This window comes from Mauremys mutica, chromosome 11 (genome assembly GCF_020497125.1).
Source record: "Mauremys mutica isolate MM-2020 ecotype Southern chromosome 11, ASM2049712v1, whole genome shotgun sequence".
Taxonomy (NCBI): Eukaryota; Metazoa; Chordata; order Testudines; family Geoemydidae; genus Mauremys; species Mauremys mutica.
Genome location: NC_059082.1, coordinates 41404048 through 41431704, shown reverse-complemented (window position 1 = coordinate 41431704; position 27657 = coordinate 41404048). Strand labels below are relative to the sequence as shown.

Genomic DNA, 27657 nt, shown 5'->3' with positions numbered 1-27657 from the left:
GCTGTTTACAGCAAATGTAACCAGTTGTTAAAATATAATGAGTATCCAAAAAATTATAAGGCACACCCAGTTGTAGTCAATATAATAAGTTAGCCTGGGCCAAAAATAATACAAAGAAATTCAACTCAGAATTCAGTCCTCCAGTTACTGAACTAAAAAAACCTTTAAGTACCATGACAGTGCTATTTAAAGTAACTATTGACCAACACAGAGAGAGAGAACAAGGACATATACAATGCTAAAGATGGGATGTTATTAAACAGGCATACATATATTTAGCAATATTTTAGCAAAGCCAAGTTATGTTTTTGATACAAACCATTTAAATGTCATTTATAGTTTTCTTTTCAATTTATTTTTCACATCGGAGAAAATGTCCATTTCATTTTTAACCCAATATACCGAGTAACCTGAAGTACCAGGAATGAAGTCATGTAGTTCCCCAAGGTATTTCTTCATTTCACTAGAAGAGACATAACCTACAAAGTGAAAATGTATATATAAACACCACAGCACACGGCCCAGTCTTTTTTATTGGACCTGCTGGAGTGTGGAATGGATATCCACAAAATTAAAAACACTGTTGATATGGGGTTGGGGAGAATCACAGACACAGTATCACAAACACAGAAATGCCTGGTACTTTATTATGATTTTCAGTGAGATTACATCAAATATTATATAACGTATTGCAGAGAAGAGCACTTTGTTGGGAAATACATACAGCTCTTGAAGCTCTGCCATCATTTCCCCAGGGAAAGCAAGCACAGGGTTGCAAAGGTTATTAAATCATTAATAGTATGCACACAAGATAAAGAAAGGCTTTTTCACTGGTGCAAATTGGCGAGAAAGAACCTTTATACTGGGAGTGATGTCCTTGGACAATCCTTTTCTCTACCCTATCGAATGCACACTAAATGGTTCCTATGCATTAATGTAGTCTTGTTTGAAGAGTACTATGTTAATGCAAGCTAGGACCCTTTTAGTTTGCATCTGCAGCGTTCTGCATCACTGCTGTTCATACCCCCATAGGCCAAACTGTTGGACAATGTAGACACAGGCTTAGTATAGTGTGGGAATGAACTTGTCTACTAGGATAGAAATTCATTTCTGTGCAGCAAAGACAGGACCAAGCCTATCTATCACTTTAGTCCTGCTTAAGCCTTTAAAATAGAATTTAAGTTGCCCATAGGATTGGCCCTCTGCACAGAGGTGAATTTCACAATAGGTGAATTATACTGAAAATAATTAATACATGAAAAATATTGTAATAGAGCCCCATACTGCACCTACCAGATTCAGGAACCTCTCATAATGATCAACTAAGAAAAGGGGCAGCCCTAACACATCCTCTAGAAGGATACCTAGATAATGTGAACTTTTTCTTATCACCAGCATCTAGTGACACTAGGGTACCAGACAGCAAGTGTGAAAAATCGGGACGGGGGTGGGGGGTAATAGGACCCCATATAAAAAAAAGTCCCAAATATCGGGACTGTCCCTATAAAAGCAGGACATCTGGTCACCCTAAGTGACACATACCCTAAAGTGCTCATGAAACTAGATGGAGAATTGGAAGCACAGGTGAGCTCCCAAAGGGTTGAAAAATGGCAAATACAGCATCTATTTTTAGGAGAGGAAAAGGTGGATCCAGGGGCGGCTCTAGGTATTTTGCTGCCCCAAGCACAGCAGGCAGGCTGTCTTCGGTGGCTTGCCTGCAGGAGGTCCCCAGTCCTGCGGATTGGGCGGCACGCCTGCGGGAGGTCCGCCGAAGCCATGGGACCAGCGGACCCTCCGCAGGCAACCTGCCTGCCGTCCTCGCGGCGACCAGCAGAGCGCCCCCCGTGGCTTGCCGCCCCAGGCACGTGCTTGGCGTGCTGGTCCCTGGAGCCACCCCTGGCAACGTTTGGGAAGTGGTCGGCAACCTTTGGGAAGTGGTGTGCCAAGTCTTCATTAATTTAAGATTTTGCGTGCCAGACCAGCAGGGCAGGCAGCAGATGGAATACCAGACCGGCAGCGGACTGAGCTGCTCAGCCCGCTGCCAGTCTGGGGTTCCGTCCGCCGGTCCCTGCCAGCCATCTGGCAGCCCAGGTTCTGTCCATCCAAGCCGGCAGCGGGCTGAGCGAGTCCGGCGGTCGGGACCCCAGCTGGCAGCAGCATGCCACTAAAAATCAGCCCACGTGCTGCCTTTGGCACGCGTGCCGCAGGTTGCCAATCTCTGTACTAGACAGTCATTTTAACTTTGATGCAACATCTGATAAACTGCTAGAAATGTTAATACAGCATCACTTTTGATACTTGCAAACACCTAGAGAAATTAAAGTGATAAATAGGGGACAACCTGGATTCATCAAAAACAAATATCAAATCAATTTCAGTGAAAACTATACCCTTTGTTGAACCCAACTGTTAGAAAGTTCACATGGTGAAAAGGACATCTCACTAGGAATAGATGCAGAATTGCATGAATATTGATTGTATACAATTTGCACAGAAAAGACACACTGCATGATTTTCTGTCTGCATTATAAAGAAATCAAGCAAGAACAGGGCATAGAATAGGCCAATCCTCATCAGTATCACCCATAATATTGTCAAGTATCAGAGGGGTAGCCATGTTAGTCTGGATCTGTAAAAGCAGCAAAGAGTCCTGTGGCACCTTACAGACTAACAGACGTATTGGAGCATGAGCTTTTGTGGGTGAATAAGGTGCCACAGGACTCTTTGCTACCCATAATATTATTTGCATTTGTTCCATTTGGCAGAAAGTTCATCCATATTAATCTTTACCTGTCACCATGTTGTTCACTGGATAATCCTGAAGTGGACAAAATGCAAGTTTCCCTCCCACTGGTGTTTTTGATACTCTTTTTTCTTTACTGCTGTAGGGGGAAAAAAGTGTTATTTTTGCTTCTTTCATTTACTTTTTAAAGATTGCTTTCAGGACTCTTTTCAGGGGGGAGGGATAGCTCAGTGGTTTGAGCATTGGTCTGCTAAACCCAGGGTTGTGAATTCAATCCTTGAGGGGGCCACTTAGGGATCTGGGGCAAAAAAATTGGTCCTGCTAGTGAAGGCAGGGGGCTGGACTCAATGACCCTTTGAGGTCCCTTCCAGTTCTAGGAGATTGGTATATCTCCAATTATTACCTATTACCTTAGGAATGGCTGTGTTACTGGATTCAGCTATTTGTGGGAATTTCAAATTTTCCCTTCCCTGCCAATCTATAGTCAAGGCTAAGGACCTAAATTCCACAGCAAGAGGTCCTCATTTCTGAAGAAGTCCAGTGTGGCAAGATTGAAATTCTGCAGCAACTTCTGCTAAATTCACAAATGAAGGTTTTTATTTAATTAAATATGGAAATAATGGGTACAGAATCCATTGTCTTATTTATTCTGATATCACGTTCATTTTATTTCAGTCTGGCCTTCCATCTTCAATTTTCATTACACCGCAGATTTTTCTATTGAACATATAACCACAGTGCAGAAGTTGACAGGAGAGGAAGTTGAAGGTTTTGGCAAGTAGGCAGGGCACAGCTGGGAACAAGTGGAATACAGTTTGGGATCCTGGGATAAATACATTAGTTGGATGTTTCTGCTAAAATGATCAACAGCAAAATAATTACGGTTGAGATTTACACTGTAATCATTAGGATTCAGAGTTATCAATCGATATGTTATACCAGGTGTGGCCAAACTGCAGCTCACGAGCCACATGTGGCTCTTTTACAGCTAAAGTGCAGCTCGCAGAGCCCACCATTCTCCACCTACCAGACTGAGAGGGGGAGTTATGGGCTTCTACTTTGCGGTGGGGTTAGGGGCTTCAGCCCCGCAGGAGGTGCCTGCCGTGGCTCAGAGCTTCAGCCCGGCTCTTGCTGAAGCCCTGAGCACCGGCAGGCACCTCCCACAGGGCTGAAGGCCCAAGCCCCACCACTCTGACACAGGGCAGAAGCCCCAAACAGGTGCACCCAGCTCTCGAACTTCTGAAGATTATTGTATGCTGCTCGGAAGATCAGTAAGTTCGGCCACCCTTGTGTTATACGCTTATGTGCCTAAACATCAAGACCTAAGCAATCCTAACATGGAAATAAAGAAAATACCTTCCATCCAGGTCTTTTTTGCCCTTTATTCTTTGCTCATCCTCTTTTATGCTAGTCTTTATTTCAACTGGTGATAATTCATCAAGCTGTAGATGTCAACACACATTTTGATTAAAATTGTGCATACAGCCCCTTCAGACTTGATAAGGAAGCAAAGGAAAGTTCCTCTGATAACTATCATTTTCAATTTTCTGACACTCCATGATAGGCAGTATCAAATGCAAATTTAACAAGAGGGCAATATGCCCCAGTGTGTACGTGCGCGCGCGTACACACACACACACACAAAACGAACTTTAAAAATCGCACAAACACCAATATTGAAGTGGGAACAAAACAGTCTAACCTTGCCAGGGGCGGCTCTACCTTTTTGGCCGCCCCAAGCAGTCATGCGCGGGAGGCGCCCCGGAGCCGCGGGAGCAGCAGACCTCCCGCGTGCATGACTGCGGAGGGTCCGCTGGTCGCGGGGCTCGGCTGGACCTCCCGCAACTGCGGACGGTTGGCTGGTCCGGCAGCTCCGCTTGAGCTGCCGCAGTCATGCCTGCGGGAGGTCCAGCCGAGCCGCGGGACGAGCGCCCCCTCCGCAGTCATGCCTGCGGCAGGTCCGGTCGTCCCGGGGCTCCGGTGGACCTCCCGCAGGCATGACTGCGGCCGGTCCGCCGGCCCAGTCTGCCGCCCCCCCGGGAAAGGGCCGCCCCACGCGCGTGCTTGCCACGCTGGGGTCTGGAGCCGGCCCTGAACCTTGCCCTGCAGAGTGGATTGGGGCTCACCTCAAGGGGGAAATAATCACACAGCTGTGTGATTCCTTTACTGTAACTGCCATCTACAGCCCTTACTTCCTATCTAGAATTTACTTTGGGGCTGTTATCAAGTCCAGTCCCATTTATCTCAGCTGCAGACACAGGACAGTGAAAGGTCCTTCAGCTGAGCTAAGCTTTCCCCCCCGCCCCTCCAGGTTTAAAAATTTTATTAAGATGATATTAAGAAAAAAGGATTTTAACACGAAAATCAAACTTTGCACTATAAGGCAGCTTGTGTTGATCATGTTGTCCAGAAATCTTAGCCTCTGGCAGGAGGAGATTCTTGCATAGCAATAACTTGCCTAGGAGCAAGAGATCTGAACCCAAATTTTTGGCATAGTAGTACAAAGGACTGCCATTAAGCCACCCAACCCAGCCAGCAGTAACCAGAGAAAGCACAAAAGCTTTGTAACCTACTTCTGTGGGTTGAGTGCTTTATATAATTGTTGGCTTTTCTCAATCCATTTCATTATTGTTAAGAATATGGACATTGCTTTGTGGTGATGGTAGTGAATCCCTCTGCCACTCCATTTTCTGCAAGTTCTGAATGGTTGCTTCCTGGACACTGCTGCAGTAGAAGGGGGATATACAATAGGCCAAAGGCAGTAGTAGACATCTTGATTATCACAATTCAGTCCAAAAAAACCTCAAAACATTTGATCCAATGTTTGACTTGAAGCCCTGGGATGAAATCCTGCCTCCACTGAAGTCAGGCAAAGTTTTGCCATTGATTTCAATGGGACAGGATTTCACCCTTGATGTGCATTTAGTACAACCTTACCTGTTCCTTCAGAGAATCATTCATCTGCTCCCATATAAAACTACCAAGTTTTTTTCTAATTTCTGTAGTGAATAAAAATAAATTAATGTCAAAAGTATTACACAGTGGTATCTCTCCAGCAAAAATCAGTCAGCTAGCAGAGAGGATTTTTTGTGAAACAAAACTGTAATAACCGCTGATTGGTACCTAGGTCAGGATCTCTAGCAGTGGTTACACAGACTCCTTTGCCCCCACACAGTAAACAGCAAAACAGGCCTCCCACTCCTGGCTAGACTTGCAGAGACTCTGCCCCATGCCAATGCAATCTGTCCCCTCCTTTGGATCAGTCCACCCTGTCCGTGCTCTGAGGCTGATGTGCGGTATGAGCTCAAAATAATGGGTCCTGTCGCATGGCTCAGCTGTTCTGTCAGGTCCAGGCTGAGCACTTATAAGAGTCCCCTTTTACAAGCAGCTGCCTCCCCTCCAAACAGCTCCCTTTCTCCCACAGCTCAGGGTTCCCGCTCCCTGCTTCTTCCTTTTTCCTCTCTGAATCTTCCCAGGTTGGTCCCCCACCTGCTCATTCACTCAAACCCTCCCGGGGGTCTTTCTTTTTTTTCCTTTTTCACGGCAAAGCAGACTTGACTGGCTAGTCCATAGCCATCACCAACCATAATTCCTAAATACCTAGGGATTTATATTCTCCCCTTAATTGATTAGATGACTTCTACATATGGAGGCATCCTTTCTTATTGCCATAAGGCTTGATATCGAGTCTGAAAAAATGACTGCTGCTGCTGGGTGCACACTCCAGATCCGGTTTAACACTAGCATTATCGCCACTAGTTCGGCTGTCATGACAGCTACACAATCAGTTTTCTTTTAGACATATTAATTCCTAATTTTGATACACAATATGCCATTCCTATTCTTCCTGTTTTTAATCTTTTGGACTCCCAAGGGTCAGAGTTAATTCTGTGTCCGTGTTTTGGAGTGGCTCTCTGCTCTGCCTGCCAGGTTTGTGAAGAGTAGCAGGAAGGAGAGAAAAAGGGGGGATTGGAATGGCATTCTCCCCCCCCCCCAACCAATCAGGTTTGTGGAGAGTGGGGGGTGGGGGAAGAAAGGAGAGAGAAATGAGGAGAAAGGAAGGGAAGAGCTTTTTGCATAGTGCCACATCAACTGTCAAGATACTGCAGGATCCCAAACTCATAGGTGACTCCAATCCACTCATTTGCTAGGAAACAAACAGCCAAACATATTAGCAAAGCAGTACCTGTGTAATGGCACATGCCCTGACTGGGGGCACCTCATGGAGCAGCAGCATTTGCTCCTCCATGGGCACGATCTCACTCGCACTGCCAACCTAGACCTGCACCTAGTAGAGGAGTAAGCACCACCAGCAGCAGTAGATTCAGGTCTACCTGCACTGCAGAACTGTGGATGCCTCCAGTCCTGGGACACTCCCTATGCCCCTTCTCCCCCAGTACACCCAGACTGAGGTCACTGTAATTTGACCGCGTATGTTCAACATCACCAACAGTCTCGGTTTTAAAACAATGAGTAAACTGTATGGTAAATGCTCTATATTTTTCCTAACCTTCTTGTACACAGGCAGGGGGAAGGATGAAGTGACCCAAAGCCACTGTCTGTTTCATTTCAGAGCTGGCACTGGCATTTGCAGAGAGATAACAAGAATGAAAAACTGTAGCTTTACCCTCTATATAATCTAGACTCTCATGTATTCTAGAAGAAAAAAAAACAGAAAAAGCTTTTATAAAAAAGAAATGTGAAAATAACAAATCATAATTATTTGAATGATCAATTTAACCCTAGAGTGTACCAAGGCTGGACACAGTAAATCTTACAGTGACTAAGGAGTTTAAAGGGATTGCAGAAAAGGCCCCAATCAGCAAGAAAAAAAAGCCACATCAGCCTCACCAACCCACTGACGCAAGGAGCAGAGCCCATAGATCAAAATTTGCTGCTCTGGTCTGGCCAGGGGTGGGGCTGGCTGAGGGGGAGACAGTGTCCAGCAGCCTGCAGGAGCACTCCTGCCAGCAGGGGGCAGGCGAGTGCCTCAGAGGGGGTAGGGGGCAGGAGTGGGGGTCTCCAGGCAGGTTTGTGGGGGTGGGTAGAGCACATTGGGAACTAGGGGTTTGCAGGGGTGCTGCAGTACCCCCAGGTTTTAGATGGGGCTCAGCTCCTGGCCCCAGTCCTCGGGATCCTGGCTGCTGGCCCACACCAGTTGCTCTGCTCCTGGCTGGGGGTCTTGGATGCCTGGCCCCACTTGGCAGGGTCCCGGGGTCCAGGTTGCAGGGTCCAGCTGCTGGCCACACATGGTGGGTCCCCGGGTCCAGCTGCTGGGCCCTGTGCCCAGGGTTTAGCTCCTGGCCCCGCTCTGTGGAAGGGTCTCTGGGCTGGCGGGGGCTGAGCATAGGGGAGTTTTTGGACAGGTGGCACTGTGGTTCTCAACCTGCAGGCCATAATGATAAATAGGTTGAGAACCACTGATCTCTACAAATATTCACTTCATGATTGAGGATCTTTTACAGTCTTGCTTCATTTTAAGCTTTGCAGCTCTCCTTTAAAAAAAAAAAAAACCACTCTCAAGCCCTCTTCTGTTTTCTGTATTTCCTTTCCTTTCCTTTGTTTGTAATAACTTATCAGACTGAAAGTTAAAATTTTTTCCCTAGCGATTTGGCTGTTTTCCATTTGGCAAGTATTGATTTTTTTTTCTTCCACCTTGCTTATAAAGACTGAATTTTCTAGGTCTCTTGTTTTGATTACGTTCTTATACCTCAGTGAAGAAGTCAGCAACACTCTGGGATTTGAGGTTGTTAGCTAACTGCTACAAAACCAGCTGGGAGAGCATAACAGCAGAAAACATTTCATTTAACTGTAGAATTAATGCTGGTTTGGAAAACTAAACTACCTTCCTTTTTTGCATTTAAGTTTTTATTAACAAAGGCCAGGTCTACACACACATTTTGTATCAGCATAACTATTTTGATTAGGGGAGTGACATATATTTTTAAACCAAAATAGCCATACAAGTACAACCCCTACTATGAATGCAGTTATACTGATATATAGGTGCCTTCTACTGGTATAGCTTTTCCCCCCTACCTTATAGCAATAAGCTTTGCAGTAGAAGCACCTTTAAGTTATGTCACTTTAGCTGTACTAGTTAAAGCTGTACAACTTTTGCATATAGGGAAGGCCAAAGTGGTTTGCTATGAGACTTACACATTTTGTCTAAGACATCTTATCTACAATTTATTGTGGTTGTCATTTTCAGAAATGCTCAGCATTAGCCTAACACTGCCCCCTTTGAAGTAATTAAATGGGAATAGAGTCGGGCACTTCTAAAAATTCCATCTATGTTTTTAACTTACTGCCATGAAATATTGAGATGGTTATTTAACACAATTGTTAATGTTAATAATGTTTGTATTGCATTATATTTTGTATATAATTAATTGTGCTGCTGAAAAACTCAAAGAGATTAGATGTATGCAATATATAATATATACACTCAGAGCTCTAACAGATGCAGGAAGCACAATATTTCCAAAACTATGGTAAGGGAATTCTCATAATCCATTAAAAGACACAGGAAAAGGAAGGAGAATTGTGTTAGCTGAAAGCACTTTCAGAGAAGCAGGGGAGAGGTGATTAGGATCAGTGCATATCCAAAAAACACACCACAGATAAGAACACAGCCAAACAGCTACAAGAGTCAAACCTATAAAGTGTACCTCTGTGTATCAGGGTGTGAAGCATCACTGCTGAACAGGTAATCAGCACCATGATGAGTTGAAATCACTCCTCCTTCAGCCACTGCAGAAAAATGGGCACATAGGGCACTCTTGGTTTAGGATTATTACTCCCAGTATGTTCAGAACACCTTTCTATTTGTGGAGGTCAGTATTTCCAGTCCTAAGGAACAAAATATGAACTTCTCCTTTTTACCTGACAGTTCACCCCCGTCATAGATTTTTAGATTTGAAGGCCAGAGGGATCATTATTATCATCTAGTTTGACCTCCTGCATAACACAGGCCAAAGAACTTCACACAGTTATTCCTGCATCAATCCTACTCAACCTAATGCAATCCTATTACAATTTATCTTCTCTATTGCTCGGCCATTTGAAATGTTTAGAAAATCTCCAAAATGCAATATTTTGAGTTCTCAAACTATTTAAAAAATGTATTTGGAGACCTTCAAGGCCTAAGGACCAAAGCATATTTTCCTAACCCATCACTTTCCTATTCTGTGGCATACAAAAGAGTTCATTCAGTTCTTGGAACTTATATCCATTGTAACTGCCCTGATCAATCATTCTCACTTGACAACAATCTTGCATTCATTCCCTATTCTACCTCCCCAATGGCTCACATTGGAACTCACAAGAGTAAAAGAGCCCCTGCCAAGTGAAGTTTACAACAAGGCTGTTTCTGGTGTACTTGGAGAGCAGGAGCTTGGTTCACATTCTGAATGAGCCTTTCTCAGGGCAGAAATGGAAGGCACAAGGAAAGGTGACTTGCAGATACATTTTCCCCACCCTATTCTGGAGCTGGCCAGCAACCTGCTCTAACTTTGGGCTTGTCCACACAAACACTTTGATCACAGCAAGCACTAGCCTGCCACACACTAAGTGTCCATGTGGACTCTGCTGCTGTGCACTAAAAGTTCCATATTGCACTTTGACCTACCCTACTTTGAAACAAGAGATTAGAATCTATGAATTAAGGCCAGAAGGGACCATAGTTTGCTCTCTTGATTAACACAGGCCGCAGAACTTCCCCAAAATAATTCCTAGTTCACATCTTTTACAAAAACATCCCATTTTGATTTAAAAGTTGCCAGAGATGAATTCACCATGACCCTTGGCACATTGTTCTAATGGTTAATTACCCTCACTGTTAAAAACGTATGCCTTATTTCCCGTCTGAATTTTCCCAGCTTCAACTTCAGGCCACTAAATCACATTATAACTGTCAAGGCTGATTCCCCACTCTGGCACTTCGAGTGCAGAAGGTGGGGGCCCACAAGGATTGTAAAAATTAATACTGGCCACTCTAGGCTTGTATTAAACTCCCAAGGTCACAGATTTTCTCTGACTTTGGATGGGTAGATTCTGCTACCACCCAAGTGCAAAAACTCCTTTGAGAACCCAGGAAGAACTTGGGAATTCCTCCCTGTGGGGTACCCTCAAGCCATTTCACCCCCCTTCTGGGGAAGAGTTGAGAAAGAAAACAAAAGAAATCAGCTGTTGCCACCAGCTAATTAAACAACATGTGCACAAACCTCTTAGGATACAAAAAATCCAATCCTGTTCTTTAAAAAGGTACATTTTCTTAAACAAAAAGAAAGAAAATACCTCTGTAAACTGCTAGATTTAAAAAGAGCAAATACAATAATTAAGCATCAAGAATGGTTTTCTTGAGGTCCAGCTTAAAGGTTACAAGCAAAACAAAAGCATTTGGGATTTGCACAGAGGAGTTCATAAACCATAAAGAAACAAACAAGGATAAACCTAATCACATCTTCCTAGACATTTCCTGATCTACTCATATAGCTGGGGTTTCAAATGAGTAGTTTCTAGGTATGATCTGATGATTTTTCATACCTGGCCAAAGGTTTTACAGCATAGTTCCAGCCCTGTCTTTGCTCTTTGGGAGAACACCACACACAGACAAAGGGGAAGTTTTTCCCCCAATTTTAAAAAGTTCTAGCCTTCCCATTGGCTCTTTTGGTCAGATGCCCACTCCCTTCCCTTTACCTATGGACTTTTTAACCCTTTACAGGTAAAGGGAGCAGGAAACAGCTACTAACAGAGATTTTATAGCTCACTGGCTGGCTGGGTGTTCATAAAAGGGACCAAGCCCCCCACCCTTCATTTATCACAATAACTTTCTCTGCTAGATTAAATATTTAATAAATCAATATTTGTTCCCCATAGACGTACATAGACTGTAATCAAGTTCACGTACATACTTGATCATAAGCCGGTTCCTTTATAAGCCAACCCCCCCAAGATGGATAAGTAAAAATGGAACAATTTTATGACCTGCTCATAAACTGACCCTATAATTCAGGGGTCAGCAAACTTTGGCTCCCAGGCCATCAGGATAAGCTGCTGGCAGGCTGAGATGGTTTGTTTACCTGTAGTGTCCGCAGGCACAGAGATAAACTTAAGTAAGCAAAGTGTCCCTGCGTGCCAGCTGCTTACCTTGATGGGCTGGGACAACTGGTGGGGAAATTTGGGGGGTGGGGAGAGAGAAGCTGGGGGTCAGGGGAGTAACCTGTGACTACCCCCTACATGACCCCACCCCTAGCCTGGGTCCTCCACACTCTCCCTATCCCATCCCTTCCTACCTTATTTGAGGAGGGTCAGGAGAGGATGTCTTTGGCTCCAGCAGGCTGGGCCAGGCAGCACGACCGCAGTGTGATCCAGCAGGCTGGGCAGCGCGGCCACAGCTTGCTCGGGGGGGGGGGGGTCAACAGCACAGCTGCAGCCTGCCAGCCCCGGAGCTGCAGCTGCTTCGGAGGCTGGGGGAAGAGCAATGGGGCAGAAGGGGAGAGACTCTGGCCCCACCTCTTCCCCTCTGGCTCTGCTGCCTCTCCTTGCTCCCTCTGTTGGGGGGAGGGGCTGTGTCCCACTTCTCCTTCTCTATACCAGTTCATAAGCCGACCCCCTTCCCTGGTGCTTCCTTTTACTAAAAAATAAATCGGCTTATGAACCAGTATATATGGTATGTCTTAGCCATCTTTGTTAAGCTAAATTGATTGAGCTCCTTGAGTGTATCACGTGAAGCCATGTATTCCAATCCTTTAATCGTTCTCTTGGCTCTTCTCTGAACCCTCTCCGATTTATCAATATCCTTCTTGAACTGTGGAATCCACAGCTGGACACAGTATTCCAGCTGTGATTTCACAGTGCCAGATCAGAGGTAAAATAACCTCTGTACAACTGCAAATTCCCCACTTTATACATCCAAGGACTGCATTAGCATTTTGGCCACACATGACACTGGAAATTCATGTTCAGATGATTATCATTATCCATCACAACCTCCCAATCTTTTTCACAGTCATTTCTTCCCAAGATAGAATCCCCCATTCTGTAAGTAGGGCCTCCATTCATTATTCCTAGATGTGCATGTGCCAAATATTGCAATCCCATGCAGTATCTTTGGGGATCATTGTATTCAATTTATGAATTGTTTATGTATGATTGTGTTCTAGTCCATGGGAAAGGGTTACCATAGCTCATCCAGAAACTAAAAACAGTGGAAGGTGATTACCCTGGGAATTGTAAACAACTCCAGAGAAGCATCACCTCCAGGGCTGACTGCAAATACTGCTTCAAACTGTGTTTTCCAGAGATTTAAACAAAGAGGCTTTTGGTATAAAAATCTGATCCAGCAAATTGACAGGACCTTCTGGCCCGGGAAGGGGAGCCACCCTTGCAGTCTAGAAAGACTTTGGCCTAATAAGGCCCCAAAAGACTAATGGGTGATAAGCTTTCAGCATGCACATTTATTATTTTATATGTTTTTTCTGTAATGCTTTTACCTTAAGAATAACAATGCTTGCTTAGAAAAAGCTGTGTGGTAATTGTAAATGCTGGCAGTACACTCACTGTTCATCACCCTCTGAGAGAAACCAACAAACAGATGCTGGCTGTTAGGCAGACACACTTGCTGGGGATGTCACAGTGTAAGGCAGCTGTGCAGCTTTAAAATCCCAATCAGAAAGGAGTGGGACAAGGGTCTCTACCGAAAGACAGGTGATGACTAGAGACCTGTCTGGTCACTCCTGGAGTGGACTATGGGGATGGGGGGAACACAGGCACAGTTATCCTGAAGTTGTGACAGTATACATTCACATGGAACTCTATTAAAACGCACATTGTTTGCCTATGCCCAGTTTACCAAGTGATCCAGATCACTCTATATCAGTGCCCTGTCCTTTTCCTTATTTACTACTCCCTCATGTTGTTTCATTTGCAAACTTAATCAGTGAGGATTTTGTGTTTTCTTCCTGGTCACTGATAAAAATGTTAAATAGTGTAGGGCCAAGAACAGATCCTCACAGAACCCCAGTAGAAACACACCCACTCAATGATGATTTCCTGTTTACCATTATATTTTAAGACCTATCATTTAGCTAGTTTTTAATCCAGTTAATCTGTGCCATGTTAATTTTATATCATTATAGTTTTTTTAATCAAATGTGACGTGTTACCAAGTCAAATGCTTTACTGAAGTCTAAGTATATACATCAACACCTTTTTCAACTAACCTTGTAATCTCATAAATATCAACTTAGTTTGATAGGTTCTATTTTTCATAAACATATGTTGATTGTATTAATTATGTTAGTCTTTTAATTCTTTATTAAGTGAAGCCTTTATCAGTTGCTCCATTATATTGCCTGGGATCAATGTCAGACTGACAGACCTATAATTATCCCCAAGTCATCCTATTTACCCTTTTAAAATTGGCATATCAGCTATCTTCCAGTCTTCTGGAACTGAAGTCTTTCAAGACTTATTGAAAATCAACATTAACAGTCCAGTGAGCTCCTCATCCAGCTCTGTTAAGTCTTGGATGCAAGTTTACTGGACCTGCTAATTTTATAATGTTTAACCTTAGCTGTTATTTAACATCCTCCTCCAATACTAATGGAATGGAAAAAGAGCTATCATATCATATGACTACATCATGTTTTTTCCCCAAATACAGACTATTACCATTGTTTGGAGTCTTTTTGTTCCCAGTGCACTTAAAAAACTCTTTCTTAATTACATCAACTGTCAGTCATAGAGTTCTCCTAGTGTCCCTTTGCTTCCCTTATCACTTTTCTACAATTCCTAGCTTCTAATTTATAATTACTGTCAACCTCCTTTCTTCCATTTGTTATATTTTATTTTTTTATAGCTGTCTTCACCTCCCCTCTAAACCAGGTCTCTTTTTTAACCAACTTGGCATTCTTCCTTGATTGTGGGCATCTAATAAAATGTTCTTAAACAACTCCCAATTATTATTTATATTTTTCTGATTAAATTCTTCCTTGTAGCTGATTTGGCTCATAACTGTTTTCAGCTTGTGAAATTGGCCCTTTTAAAAGCACCAAGTGTGTGTGTGTGTATTAGTGGTCTAGACTTTATTCTGTTTTCACATTATAAATGTGATCAAGTTATGATCATGTGTACCTAAGCACCCATTAATTTTTAGTTCTGCGATCTGTTCCACTTTATCTGTCAAGACAAGGTCTAATACAGAACTCTCCTGTGTTGGATGCAACACCTTGAGTTAGAATATTGCTATCTATAATATTTAGAAATGCCAAAAATGTTTTAGTACTAGCAGCATGTCATGTCTAGACAGGAAAAAAGGTGTAAATTTTTCAGGGCTTTGGAGCTGTGCTCCGGCTCCGCTCCAGCTCCAGCTCCAGCTCCAGGCAAAAACCTGCAGCTCCACTGCTCCAGAGCTGCTCTGCGCTCCAGCTCCGGGCTCCGCTCCAAAGCCTTGAAATTTTTAACAGTGAGAGTAATTAACCACTAGGACAATTTAACAAAGACTGTAGTAGATGTTTTTCTAAGAGAGGTCGCTCAAGGAATTATTTTGGGGAGGTTCTCTGGCCTATGTTACACAGGAAGTTACAACAGATGATGACAACAGAACCTTCTGGCCTTGGAGTCTATGAAGTTGTCAGTTAGGGAATGTCTACACTATGAAATTAGGTTGAATTTATAGAAGTCGTTTTTTTAGAAATAGTTTTTATACAGTCGATTGTGTGTGTCCCCACACAAAATGTTCTAAGTGCATTAACTCGGTGGACTGTGTCCACAGTACTGAGGCTAGCGTCGACTTCCAGAGCATTGCACTGTGGGTAGCTATCCCACAGTTCCCGCAGTCTCCGCTGCCCATTGGAATTCTGGGTTGAGATACCAATTCCTGATGGGGCAAAAAGTGTTGCGAGTGGTTCTGGGTACATCTTGTCAGGCCCCCCCCTCTCCCTCCCTCCATGAAAGCAACGGCAGACAATTGTTTCGCGCCTTTTTTCCTGGGTTACCTGTGCAGATGCCATATCACGGCAAGCATGGAGCCCGCTCAACTCACAATCACTGTGTCTCCTGGGTGCTGGCAGACGTGGGACTGCATTGCTACACAGCAGCAGCTCATTGCCTTTTGGCAGCAGACAGTGCATTACGACTGGTAGCCACTGTCGTACTCCTGGGTGCTCTTTTAGCCGACCTTGGTGAGGTTGGTCAGGGGCACCTGGGCAGGTATGGGAGTGACTCAGCCAGGTCATTCCCCAGTCGTACTGCACCATCTTCTGGTGAGCACCCAGGAGATGACGATGGCTAGCAATCGTAATGCAGCATCTTCTGCCAAGCACCCAGGAAATGACGATGGCTAGCAGTCGTACTGCACCATCTGCTGCCAACCTAAGATGTATGAGATAGATGGAGTGGATCAAAACAAGAAATAGACCAGATTTGTTTTGCATTCATTTGCTCCCCCGTCCTCTGTGAAATCAACAGCCTGCTAAACCCAGGGTTTTGAATTCAATGATTGAGGGGATCATTTTGTGTGACAGTTGTTTGTGTTTCTCCTTGATGCAAAGCCACGCCGGTTGTTGATTTTAATTCCCTGTAAGCCATGTTGTCAGTCACCCCTCCCTCCGTCAGAGCAACGGCGGACAATCGTTTTGCTCCTTTTTTCAGTGCAGATGCCATAGCACTGGGAACATGGAATCTGTTCAGATCACCACGGCAATTATGAGCACTGTAAACACCACACACATTATCTTGCAGTATATACAGAACCAGAACCTGCAAAAACAAAACCAGGCGAGGTGATGGCAGCGCAGTGACGAGAATGATGAGGACACAGACATGGACATGGACATAGACTTCTCACAAAGTACAGGCCCCAGCAATGTGCACATCATGGTGTTAATGGGGCAAATTCATGCTGTGGAACGCCAATTCTGGGCCTGGGAAATAAAAACAGACTGGTGGGACCGCATAGTGTTGTGGGTCTGGGACAATTCCCAGTGGCTGTGAAACTTTTGCATGCATAAGGGCGCTTTCATGGAACTTTGTGACTTGCTTTCCCCTGCCCTGAAGCGCCAGACTACCAAGATGAGAGCAGCCCTCACCGTTCACAAGCGAGTGGCAATAGCCCTCTGGAAGCTTGCAATGCCAGACAGCTACAGGTCAGTAGGGCATCAATTTGGAGTGGGCAAATCTACTGTGGGGACTGCTGTGATCCAAGTAGCCAATGCAATCAAAAAGTTGCTGATATCAAGGGTAGCAACTCTGGGAAATGTGCAGGCCATAGTGGATGGCTTTGCTGCAATGGGATTCCCTAACTGTGGTGGGGCGATAGACAGAACCATATCCCTATCTTGGCACCGGAGCACCAAGGCAGACAGTACATAAACCGAAAAGGGTATTTTTCAATAGTGCTGCAAGCACTGGTGGATCACAAGGGACGTTTCACAAACATCAACGTGGGATGGCTGGGAAAGGTACATGATGCTCGCATTTTCAGGAACTCTGGTCTGTTTCAAAAGCTGCAGGAAGGGACTTTCTTCCCAGACCAGAAAATAACCGTTGGGGATGTTGAAATGTCTATAGTTATCCTTGGGGAGCCAGCCTACGCCTTAACGCCATGGCTCATGAAGCCATACACAGGCACCCTGGACAGTAGTCAGGAGCTGTTCAACTATAGGCTGAGCAAGTGCAGAATGATGGTAGAATGTGCATTTGGACGTTTAAAAGCACACTGGCGCAGTTTACTGACTCGGATACATCTCAGTGAAACCAATATTCCTATCGTTATTACTGCTTGCTGTGTGCTCCACAATATCTGTGAGAGTAAGGGAGAGATATTTATGGTGGGGTGGGAGGTTGAGGCAAATCACCTGGCCACTGATTACACACAGCCAGACACCAGAGCGGTTAGAAGAGTACAGGAGGGCACGCTGCACATCAGAGAAGCTCTGAAAACCAGTTTCAGGACTGGCCAGGCTACGGAGTGAAAGTTCTGTTTGTTTCTCCTTGATTAACCTCTCCCCCCCCTTGGTTCACTCTACTTCACTCCCCCTTCAATCACCGCTTGCAGAGGCAATAAAGTCATTGTTGCTTCACATTTATGCATTCTTTATTAATTCATCACACAAATAGAGGGATAACTGCCAAGGTAGCCCAGGAGGGGTGGGGGAGGAGGGAAGCACCGGGTGGGGTGGGGGAGGAGGGAAGGACAAGACCACACTGCACTTTAAAACTTGAAAAGTTATTGAATGCCAACCTTCTGTTGCTTGGGCAATCCTCTGGGGTGGAGTGGCTGGGTAGCCGGAGGCACCCCCACCGCATTCTTGGACATCTGGGTGAGGAGGCTATGGAACTTGGGAAGGAGGGTGGTTGGTTACACAGGGGCTGTAGCAACGGTCTGTGCTCCTGCTGCCTCCTTTCCTGCAGCTCAACCATATGCTGGAGCATAAGAGTTTGATGCTCCAGCAGCCTGAGCTGACGCCACCTATCATCTTCAGCCTACCACCTTTCCTCGTGTTCATATTGTGCTTTCCTGCACTCTGATATTGTCTTCCTCCACGCATTCTGCTGTGCTCTGTCAGTGTGGGACAGCATGAGCTCAGAGAACATTTCATCCCAAGTGCGTTTTTTTCGCCTTCTAATCTTCGCTAGCCTCTGGGAAGGAGAAACATATGCAGCTGGTGGAGGAAAAAAAAAGGGAGAGTAGTAGTTAAAAAGACATTTTATAGAACAATGGGTACACTATTTCATGGTAAATCTTGCTGTTAACATTACATAGGACATGTGCTTTTGTTACAAGGTCGATTTTGATGGATTCACCCCTCCCTCCACCGCGTGGCTAACAGTGGGGAACATTTCTGTTCAGCCACAGGCAAACAGCCCAGCAGAAACGGGCACCTCTGAATGTCTGCTTAATAAAACCACTCTGTTTCAACAGGTGACCATGAATGATATCACTCTCCTGAGGATAACACAGAGAGATAAAGAATGGATGTTGTTTGAATGCCAACAAACACCGGGACCATATGCTGCAATGCTTTGTTCTGCAATGATTCTTGACTATGTGCTATTGGCCTGGTGTGGTAAAGTGTCCTACCATGGAGGAAGGAATAAGGCTGCCCTCCTGTCACGGAGTGTGGGGGAGTCCGGCCCTGCACCCCTCTTCCTGGGCTCACAGTGACTCTCAGCCAGCGAGTAAAACAGAAGGTTTATTGAACAACAGGAACACAGGATACAGCCCAGCTTGGGTTCAGAGCCAGGACCCCTCAATCTGGCCTTTCTGGGGGGTTCAGGGTGCTTGGATCCCAGCCTAGGATCCCCTGAAACCCACCTCCCAGCTCCCAACCGAAAACTGATTCCACTTCCCCCCTCCCTTTGTCTAGCTACAGCCGGAGGTGAGACCTCCCCTCCCCCAGGCCAGGCTCATGTTACAGCTGCAGACCTGTCTCTGCCTACCAAGCACACAGACAGTCCCTGCTCTCACCTATCAACCACACAGACAGTCCCTATTCCATCACACCTCTCCCCCCTCCGAGACTGAACTGAGCGGGGTCACTCTGCCCAGTGACCTGGGGAAGTTCAGGGCCTCCTCTCCGGGACAGCGCATCCGCTATCAGGTTGGCGCTTCCCTTCACGTGGACCACGTCCATGTCATAGTCCTGCAGGAGCAGGCTCCACCTCAGGAGCTTGGCGTTGGCTCCTTCCATCTGGTGCAGCTAGGTCAGGGGAGAGTGGTCGGTGTACACGGTGAAGTGGCGCCCAAAGAGATATGGCTCCAGTTTCTTCAGGGCCCACACCATGGCCAGGCATTCCTTCTCGATGGCCGCGTAGTTCTGCTCCCGGGGTAGCAACTTCTTGCTCAGGTACACGATGGGGTGTCTCTCCCCCTTTTCATCCTCCTGCATCAACACCGCCCCCAGGCCCATGTCGGAGGCGTCGGTAAACACCATAAAGGGCTTGTCAAAGTTTGGGTTTGCCAAAACTGGGCCTTTGAGCAGAGCCTCCTTCAGTGCCTGGAGAGCCTCCTGGCACTGCTCGGTCCAGACCACCTTGTCTGGCTTCCCCTTCTTGCACAGCTCAGTGATGGGGGCAGCTATGGCACTAAAGTGGGGCACGAACCTCCGATAGTACCCCGCCATCCCAATAAAGGCCTGGACCTGCTTTTTGGTCTGGGGAGCGGGCCAGTCTCTGATCGCCTCCACCTTGGCTGGTTCCGGCTTTAGGCAGCCGCTCCCCACCCGATGGCCCAGGTAAGATACTTCAGCCATCCCCACCTTGCACTTCTCAGCCTTTACGGTTAACCCCGCCTCCCGGAGTCGGTCCAGCACTTGTCTAACCTGGAGTACGTGGTCCTCCCAGGTCTGGCTGAAGACGCAGATGTCATCAATATACGCCACAGCAAAACTCTCCATCCCCCTCAGTAGCTGATCCACCAGGCGCTGGAAGGTGGCCGGCGCTCCCTTGAGGCCAAAGGGCAGGGTCAGAAACTCATAGAGCCCCAGGGGAGTGATGAAGGCCGATTTCAGCCTGGCATCTGCGTCCAGCGGCACTTGCCAGTAGCCCTTTGTAAGATCCATGGTGGTGAGGTACCGAGCACCTCCCAGCTTGTCTAGGAGCTCATCAGGCCTTGGCATGGGGTAGGCATCAGATACGGTGATGGCATTAAGCTTTCGATAGTCCACGCAGAACCGGATCGACCCGTCCTTCTTGGGGACCAGCACCACTGGGGAGGCCCAGGGGCTGGCGGACGGCTGGATCACTCCTAAAGCCAGCATGTCCCTGACCTCCCTTTCCAGGTCCTGGGCCGTCTTCCCGGTAACCCGAAAAGGGGAGCATCGTATCGGGGTGTGTGCCCCAGTCTCCACCCGGTGGACAGTCAAATTAGTGCGCCCAGGCTGGTTGGAAAACAACGGTCGGTACAGTTGCAGCACCCCTCTGATCTCAGCATGCTGAGCCGGGGTCAGCTGATCTGAGAGGGGAATCGCCTCCAGGGGGAAACCAGCCTTTGTCCCTGGGAATAGATCCACTAGAGGGTCATCCCCGGCTCCTCCCAGTGGCCACACACGGCCAACACCATATTCCCCCGGTCATAATATGGCTTCATCATATTCACATGGTACACCGGCGGTGATGCGCCGGTTAGACAGCTCCACCACATAGTTTACCTCATTTAGCTGCTTGACAACCTTGAAGGGCCCTTCCCAGGCAGCCTGGAGTTTGTTTTTCCTCACGGGGATGAGAACCATCACTTGGTCCCCGGTGGCGAAGGCGCGGGCCCGCGCCGTGCGGTCGTACCAGACCTTCTGCTTCCTCTGGGCTCGGGCCAGATTCTCCCTGGCCAGGCCCATGAGCTCGGTAAGTCTTTCCCGGAAGGTCAGGACATACTCCACCACCGACTCGCCATCGGGAGCGGCCTTCCCCTCCCATTCGTCTCTCAGCAGGTCCAGGGGCCCCCTTACCCGCCTTCCATATAACAGTTCGAAAGGCGAAAACCCAGTAGACTCCTGGGGTACCTCCCTGTACGCAAACAGCAGGTGAGGTAAGTACTTGTCCCAGTCCTGTGGGTGCTGGTGCATGAATGTTTTTAGCATCATCTTTAGCGTCCCGTTGAACCTCTCCACCAGCCCGTTGGTCTGGGGGTGGTACGCTGAGGCCCAGCTGGGTCGGACCCCACATTTCTCCCACAGGGACTGGAGCAGCTCCGACATGAAGTTGGACCCCTGGTCCGTTAAGACTTCCCGGGGGAATCCCACCCGGCTGAAAATGGTCATCAGCGCATCCGCCACGGTGGCTGCTTCGGTAGAGGACAAGGCCACCGCCTCGGGGTATCGAGTGGCGAAATCTACCACCACCAAGATGTATTTCTTTCCTGACCGGGTCGCCTGGCTGAGAGGCCCCACCATGTCCATGGCCACCTTCTGGAAAGGCTCTTCTATGATGGGCAAAGGCCTCAGAGCTGCTTTCCCCTTGTCCCGGGCCTTCCCCACCCGCTGGCAGGGGTCACAGGATTGGCAGTACTGCCGGACATGGGTAAAGACCCCAGGCCAGTAAAAGTTCTGTAGCAGCCTCTGCCTGGTGCGCCGGATTCCCTGGTGCCCTGCGAGGGGGATGTCATGGGCCAGGTACAGCAGCTTGTGGCGAAACTTCTGAGGAACCACCAGCTGCCTCCTAATCCCCCATGACTCCACCTCCCCGGGGGGAGCCCATTCCCGGTACAGGAACCCCTTCTCCCACAGGAACCTCTCCTTGCAACCTCTCCTCATGGTCTGCGCTGCATTGAGGTCAGCCCGTTCCCTGGGCTTCTGCAAGGAGGGATCCTTCTGCACCTCGGCCTGGAACTCAGCAGCTGGGACAGGGATGGGGCCCTGCTCTCTCTCACCGGCTGGGTCTGAGGCCGCAGCCTCTCTGGGTCGTGTCTCTGGGCATTCCCTCCCCACCAGGCACTCGGGCAGAGTACTTTCCCCGTTGTCAGGGTGCAGAGCCCTGCGCCGACTCTGACTACGGGTCACAATCAGGGTACCCCGGGTATTGCCGGGCCAGGTCTCGAGGTCCCCCCCCATTAGCACCTCTGTGGGCAAATGGGAGTGCACTCCCACATCCTTGGGGCCCTCCTTGACCCCCCACTTCAGGTGCACCCTCGCCACGGGCACCTTGAATGGGGTCCCGCTCACGCCCATCAGGGTCAGGTAGGTATCAGGCACCATCCGATTTAGGCCCACCACCTCGGGCCGGGCCAGCGTCACCTCTGCGCCTGTGTCCCAGTACCAGTGACCTTCTTCCCATCCACCTCCAGGGGAACCAGGCACTGTTTCCGGAGGGGCAGCCCCATGGCCACCCTGTAGCAGCCCCTTGGGACCGGAGCATCCAGCCCCCCAGAGGCGCTGACCGGGGGCCCTCCTCCCTCCTCCCCAGGTGGGACGCTGCCAGCCCCCCTCTCTTGGGCATGTTGCCCCTCCTCCGATTGGGTCTGTACCCAGTCAACCCTCGGCGGGTTGGGTCTGCTCGGTCTGTCTCTGAGCTTGGGGCACTGGGCCCGTATGTGGCCTTGTTGGCCACAGTGAAAGCAGCCCATGTCTCGTGGGTCCCCTCGAGGGGGTCGGGTGGATCTGACGCTGGACGTTCCCCTTTGGTGGGGGTTCTCCATAGGGCCCCGCTGGGACGTCCCGTGGTGACTCTCTCTCTGCGTTGAGGCAGACCTGCCCCCTCGAGACTCCTCCCTGACATCTCCTGCCCGACTGTCCATGTATTGGTCGGCCAGCCGGCCTGCGTGCTGCGGGTTCTCCGGCTTCTGGTCCATCAGCCACTGCTTCAGGTCAGACGGGCACTGCGCATACAGGTGCTCCAGTACGACTAGGTCAAGCAGGTCCTCTCTGGTTTGGGCCCCAGCCGTCCACTTGCGGGCGTACCCCTGCGCCGGTTGACCAGTTGCAGGTATGTGACCTCCCGGGTCTTACGTTGACTCCGGAACCTCTTCCGGTACATCTCCGGGGTCAGCCCAAACTCGCGGAGCAGGGCCTCTTTGAACAGGTTGTAGTCCCGCGCCTCCTCCCCTCTCATTCGGCTGTACACCTCCACGGCGGTGGAGTCCAGTAAGGGGGTGAGGCACCGGATCCTGTCTGCAGGGTCCACCTGGTGCAGCTCGCAGGCATTCTCAAAGGCCGTCAGGAAGGTGTCTATGTCCTCCCCCTCCTTACGCGGGGCCAGGAAGCTCTTACCGAAGCTCTTTGTAGGCTTGGGCCCCCCCTCACTCACCGCAGCCGGGGCCTCCCTGCTTTTCAGCTGGGCCATGGCCAGCTCATGTTCACGCTGCTTCTCCTTCTCTTCCAGCTCCTGCTGGCGCTGGTTCTCCTCGTGTTTACGCTGGTTCTCCCGCTCCTTCAGTTCTTGCCTCCTTAACTCGAGCTCTTCCCGTCTCAGCTCCCTGTCATGTTCCATCCGCATCCGCTCCAGGGACAGGGAGCTCCGCCGGGACGATCCCCTGCTGGCCACCGAGCCCTCGGTAGTCGCTGGGCTCCCCCTCCCCCTACGCCTAGGGGTGGGGGGTCTCGGGGAGCCCTCAGCGGCCGGCTGACCACTCCCAGTGGGGACAGACACTGGTGCCTGCGCTGCCTCTGCCGGGCTGCTTCCCTCAGAGACAGGGACCGGTTCATTGACTCGATCTCTCTCCTCCAGCCGGGCAATCAGCTGGGCCTTGGTAAGCTTCCCATGGCGCAGCCCCCTCTGCTTGCACAGCTCCACCAGCTCCCACTTGCGCTGCTGGGAATACATCTTCCTGCTGGCCGCTCGCAGGCCGGGGTGTTCGCCGCTCCCCACGGGTTCCAGGGGGACCCCTAGTGTGCCAGTCCTTGAGGTCACCACCCCTCTGCCAGGGTCGAGCTGCAGACTCCTCCGCCCCTGGGATCGCTCGCTGTGATCCCCGGGGGACCCTGTTACTGCAAAGTCCTGCTCTCTGGCCACACTCTCCCAGGGGTGAATCGCCCCTTCGTTTTACTGCTCCCCAGTCACTTACTGCAGGAAGCGCCGTCCACGGGGTGCCGCCGATCCCACCTCTGCCACCAGTTGTCACGGAGTGTGGGGGAGTCCGGCCCTGCACCCCTCTTCCTGGGCTCACAGTGACTCTCAGCCAGCGAGTAAAACAGAAGGTTTATTGAACAACAGGAACACAGGATACAGCCCAGCTTGGGTTCAGAGCCAGGACCCCTCAATCTGGCCTTTCTGGGGGGTTCAGGGTGCTTGGATCCCAGCCTAGGATCCCCTGAAACCCACCTCCCAGCTCCCAACCGAAAACTGATTCCACTTCCCCCCTCCCTTTGTCTAGCTACAGCCGGAGGTGAGACCTCCCCTCCCCCAGGCCAGGCTCATGTTACAGCTGCAGACCTGTCTCTGCCTACCAAGCACACAGACAGTCCCTGCTCTCACCTATCAACCACACAGACAGTCCCTATTCCATCACACCTCCCCAGAAACCTTTTGCAAAGGCTTTGGGAGTACATCCAGGAGAGCTTTATGGAGATGTCCCTGGAGGATTTCTGCTCCATCCCCAGACACTTTAACAGACTTTTCCAGTAGCTGTACTGGCTGCGAATGCCAGGGCAAATTAATCATTAAACACACTTGCTTTTAAACCATGTCTAATATTTACAAAGGTACACTCACCATAGGTCCCTTTTCTGCCTACAGGGTCCGGGAGCCCACCTTGGGTGGGTTCAGGGGTTACTGGCTCCAGGTCCAGGGTGAAAAACAGATCCGGGCTGTTGGGGAAACCGGTTTCCCTGCTTCCTTGCTGTGAGCTATCATCAACCTCATCATCATCTTCCTCGTCCCCAAAACCCGCTCCCGTGTTGCATCCTACTCCACTCATGGAGTCAAAGCACAGGATTGGGGTACTAGAATGGCATGCAGCTCATCATAGAAGCGGTATGTTTGGGGCTGTGACCCAGAGCGGCCATTTGCCTCTGTTTTTTTGGTAGGCTTGCCTGAGCTCCTTAATTTTCACGCAGCACTGCCATGAGTCCCTGCTATAGCCTCTGCCCTTCATGCCCCTGGAGACTTTTTCAAATGTTTTGGCATTTCGTTTACTGGAACAGAGTTCAGCTAGCACGGATTCGTCTCCCCATACAGCGATCAGATCCCGTACCTCCAGTTTGGTCCATGCTGGAGCTCTTTTGCGATTCTGGGATTCCATGGTCACCTGTCCTGATCAGCTCACAATGCTGGCCAAATAGGAAATGACATTCAAAAGTTCACAGGACTTTTCCTGTCTACCTGGCCAATGCATCTGAGTTGACAGCGCTGTCCAGAGCGGTCACAGTGGAGCACTCTGGCATAGCTCCCAGAAGCCAATACGATCGAATTGCATCCACACTACCCCAAATTCGACCCAGCGAGGCCGATTTCAGCGCTAATCCCCTCAACGGAAGTGGAGTAAGTAAATCGATTTTAAGAGCCCTTTAAGTTGAAAGAAAGGGCTTCGTCGTGTGGACAGGTGCAGGGTTAAATCAAGGTAACACTGCTAAATTCAACCTATAAATCATAGTGTAGACCAGGCCTTAGACTGAAGTGACCCATGATCACAGCAGATTTTCCTACCCATTGTAGCAGGCTGTGCCAGGAGCCAGTCAGCCTGGTCCCCAGTGAGCTCTGATGGTCTCAAAGCACTACTATACAGAAGTTCTGGGGTTTACTGTCATCAGCTGGCCCTGTGCTAAGTATGAGACACCCTCACACAGGCTGCGACAGTGCCCACAGAGCCATGCCTGCAGCTGGGAACAGCCTTTGTGACGCAGCTCTAGGGGTGACGCTCCCCACCCACTGCCCCATGCGGGGCATGGGCTGTCAGCTGGAACCCCTCGCCAGGGGCCGGCCTCAACGTCCCTTTACCCCACCCAAGCCATGCAGAGGGGCCGAGCAGCAGGCTGCCCTAGGAAAGGACGGCAGCTCCACCTGGGGCAGACCAGGCAGGGACATCGTGCGGGGTGTCACAGCCTGGTGGGAGAGCCCAGCCAGACATTCATTGCTGCCTACTCAGCCCTGGCAATGGCCAGAGCCCAGCCGGGAGAGGGGAGGCTGCTCTGGCAGCAGGCACCTGCCCAGCACCCCAACTCCGAGACCCAGTCACTCCCAGAGCGCTCCCCCACACTCGGGCCTGCCTCCCCTCAGCGGGGTGTGCCGCTGACCCCCCCCATCCCCCAGGCCTGCCTCCCCTCAGCGGGGTGTGCCACTGACCCCCCCGGGCCTGCCTCCCCTCAGCAGGGTGTGCCGCTGACCCCCCCATCCCTGCCTCCCCTCAGCGGGGTGTGCCACTAACTCCCCCAGGCCTGCCTCCCCTCAGCGGGGTGTGCCACTGACCCCCCCCCATCCCCGCCTCCCCTCAGCGGGGTGTGCAGCTAACTCCCCCGGGCCTGCCTCCCCTCAGCGGGGTGTGCCACTGACACCCCCCCCAGGGCCTGCCTCCCCTCAGCGGGGTGTGCCACTGACCCCCCCCAGGGCCTGCCTCCCCTCAGCGGGGTGTGCCACTGACCCCTCCCCAGGGCCTGCCTCCCCTCAGCGGGGTGTGCCACTGACCCCCCCGGGCCTGCCTCCCCTCAGCAGGGTGTGCCGCTGACCCCCCCATCCCTGCCTCCCCTCAGCGGGGTGTGCCACTAACTCCCCCAGGCCTGCCTCCCCTCAGCGGGGTGTGCCGCTGACTCCCCCCCATCCCCGCCTCCCCTCAGCGGGGTGTGCCGCTGACTCCCCCGGGCCTGCCTCCCCTCAGCGGGGTGTGCCACTGACACCCCCCCCAGGGCCTGCCTCCCCTCAGCGGGGTGTGCCACTGACCCCTCCCCAGGGCCTGCCTCCCCTCAGCGGGGTGTGCCACTGACCCCCCCCCATCCCCGCCTCCCCTCAGCGGGGTGTGCCACTGCCTCCACCCACACCCCTCAGCAGGGGGTGCCCAGAGCCCTGCCCACCCATCCACAAAGTACACAGCTGCATCGGGCACCAGGAAAGCTGCGTGAGGCTCCAGCCCATGCCCCGCCTCTTCCCGCCCCCGCTCCCCCGAGCTCTGCAGCAGCGCCGGGGCTGCACTCTCTGGCGGCGGGAAGTGCAGTGACCCAACCCCAGCCGCGCCGCCGGTGAGTGCTGGGGGGCGATTACCCCCCGCGGGGGGGGTCCATAGGGCCCCAGAATAACCGTCCGCTCGGGCCCCCCCTCACCCCACAACTCGCGGAGCTCCCGGCTGACGCTCTGCGAGAACCAGGCGCTGCGGCCCCGGAACATCCCGACACGCGCGCCCAGGCAGCGCCTCAGAGCGAACTCCCGGCCTTCGGCTCGGCAGGCAGAGGAGAGGCCTGGAGCGCTGCCCCGCCCCACCCCGCGCTATAGGGGCGGGGCCTGGAGCGCTGCCCCGCCCCCAGGCCCCGCCCCGCGCCTGTCTCCGCGCTGTA

The 27657-nt window shown here is 50.1% G+C and overlaps 1 protein-coding gene across 2 annotated transcripts; it reads right to left on the bottom strand.

The window, feature by feature from the left end:
- Positions 1-27590, bottom strand: TERB2 (telomere repeat binding bouquet formation protein 2). 2 transcript variants are annotated; one of them, XM_044980612.1, is made up of 7 exons: positions 27427-27590; positions 9415-9496; positions 7254-7399; positions 5681-5742; positions 4100-4185; positions 2791-2882; positions 1-479 (listed from the first exon to the last, which is right to left on the bottom strand). In XM_044980612.1, the coding sequence occupies exons 1-7, from the start codon at positions 27488-27490 to the stop codon at positions 334-336; spliced, it is 678 nt and encodes a 225-aa protein (XP_044836547.1). In that variant the 5' UTR covers positions 27491-27590; the 3' UTR covers positions 1-333. The 2 variants fall into 2 exon arrangements, with proteins under 2 accessions (XP_044836547.1, XP_044836548.1); XM_044980613.1 differs by having other exon boundaries at positions 2791-2879.
- Between the last annotated feature and the right edge of the window lie 67 nt (positions 27591-27657).

Bases quoted from the DNA above. Each gene is read 5' to 3' on its own strand.
- TERB2 (XM_044980612.1), bottom strand. From the start codon at position 27,490: ATGTTCCGGGGCCGCAGCGCCTGGTTCTCGCAGAGCGTCAGCCGGGAG. The intron at 5,743-7,253 runs GTTAGGAAAAAT...TATTCACTACAG, and splicing joins CCCTGCCTGTGTACAAGAAG to AAATTAGAAAAAAACTTGGT. The intron at 2,883-4,099 runs GTATTTTCTTTA...TTCCCCCTACAG, and splicing joins AAAAAAGACCTGGATGGAAG to CAGTAAAGAAAAAAGAGTAT.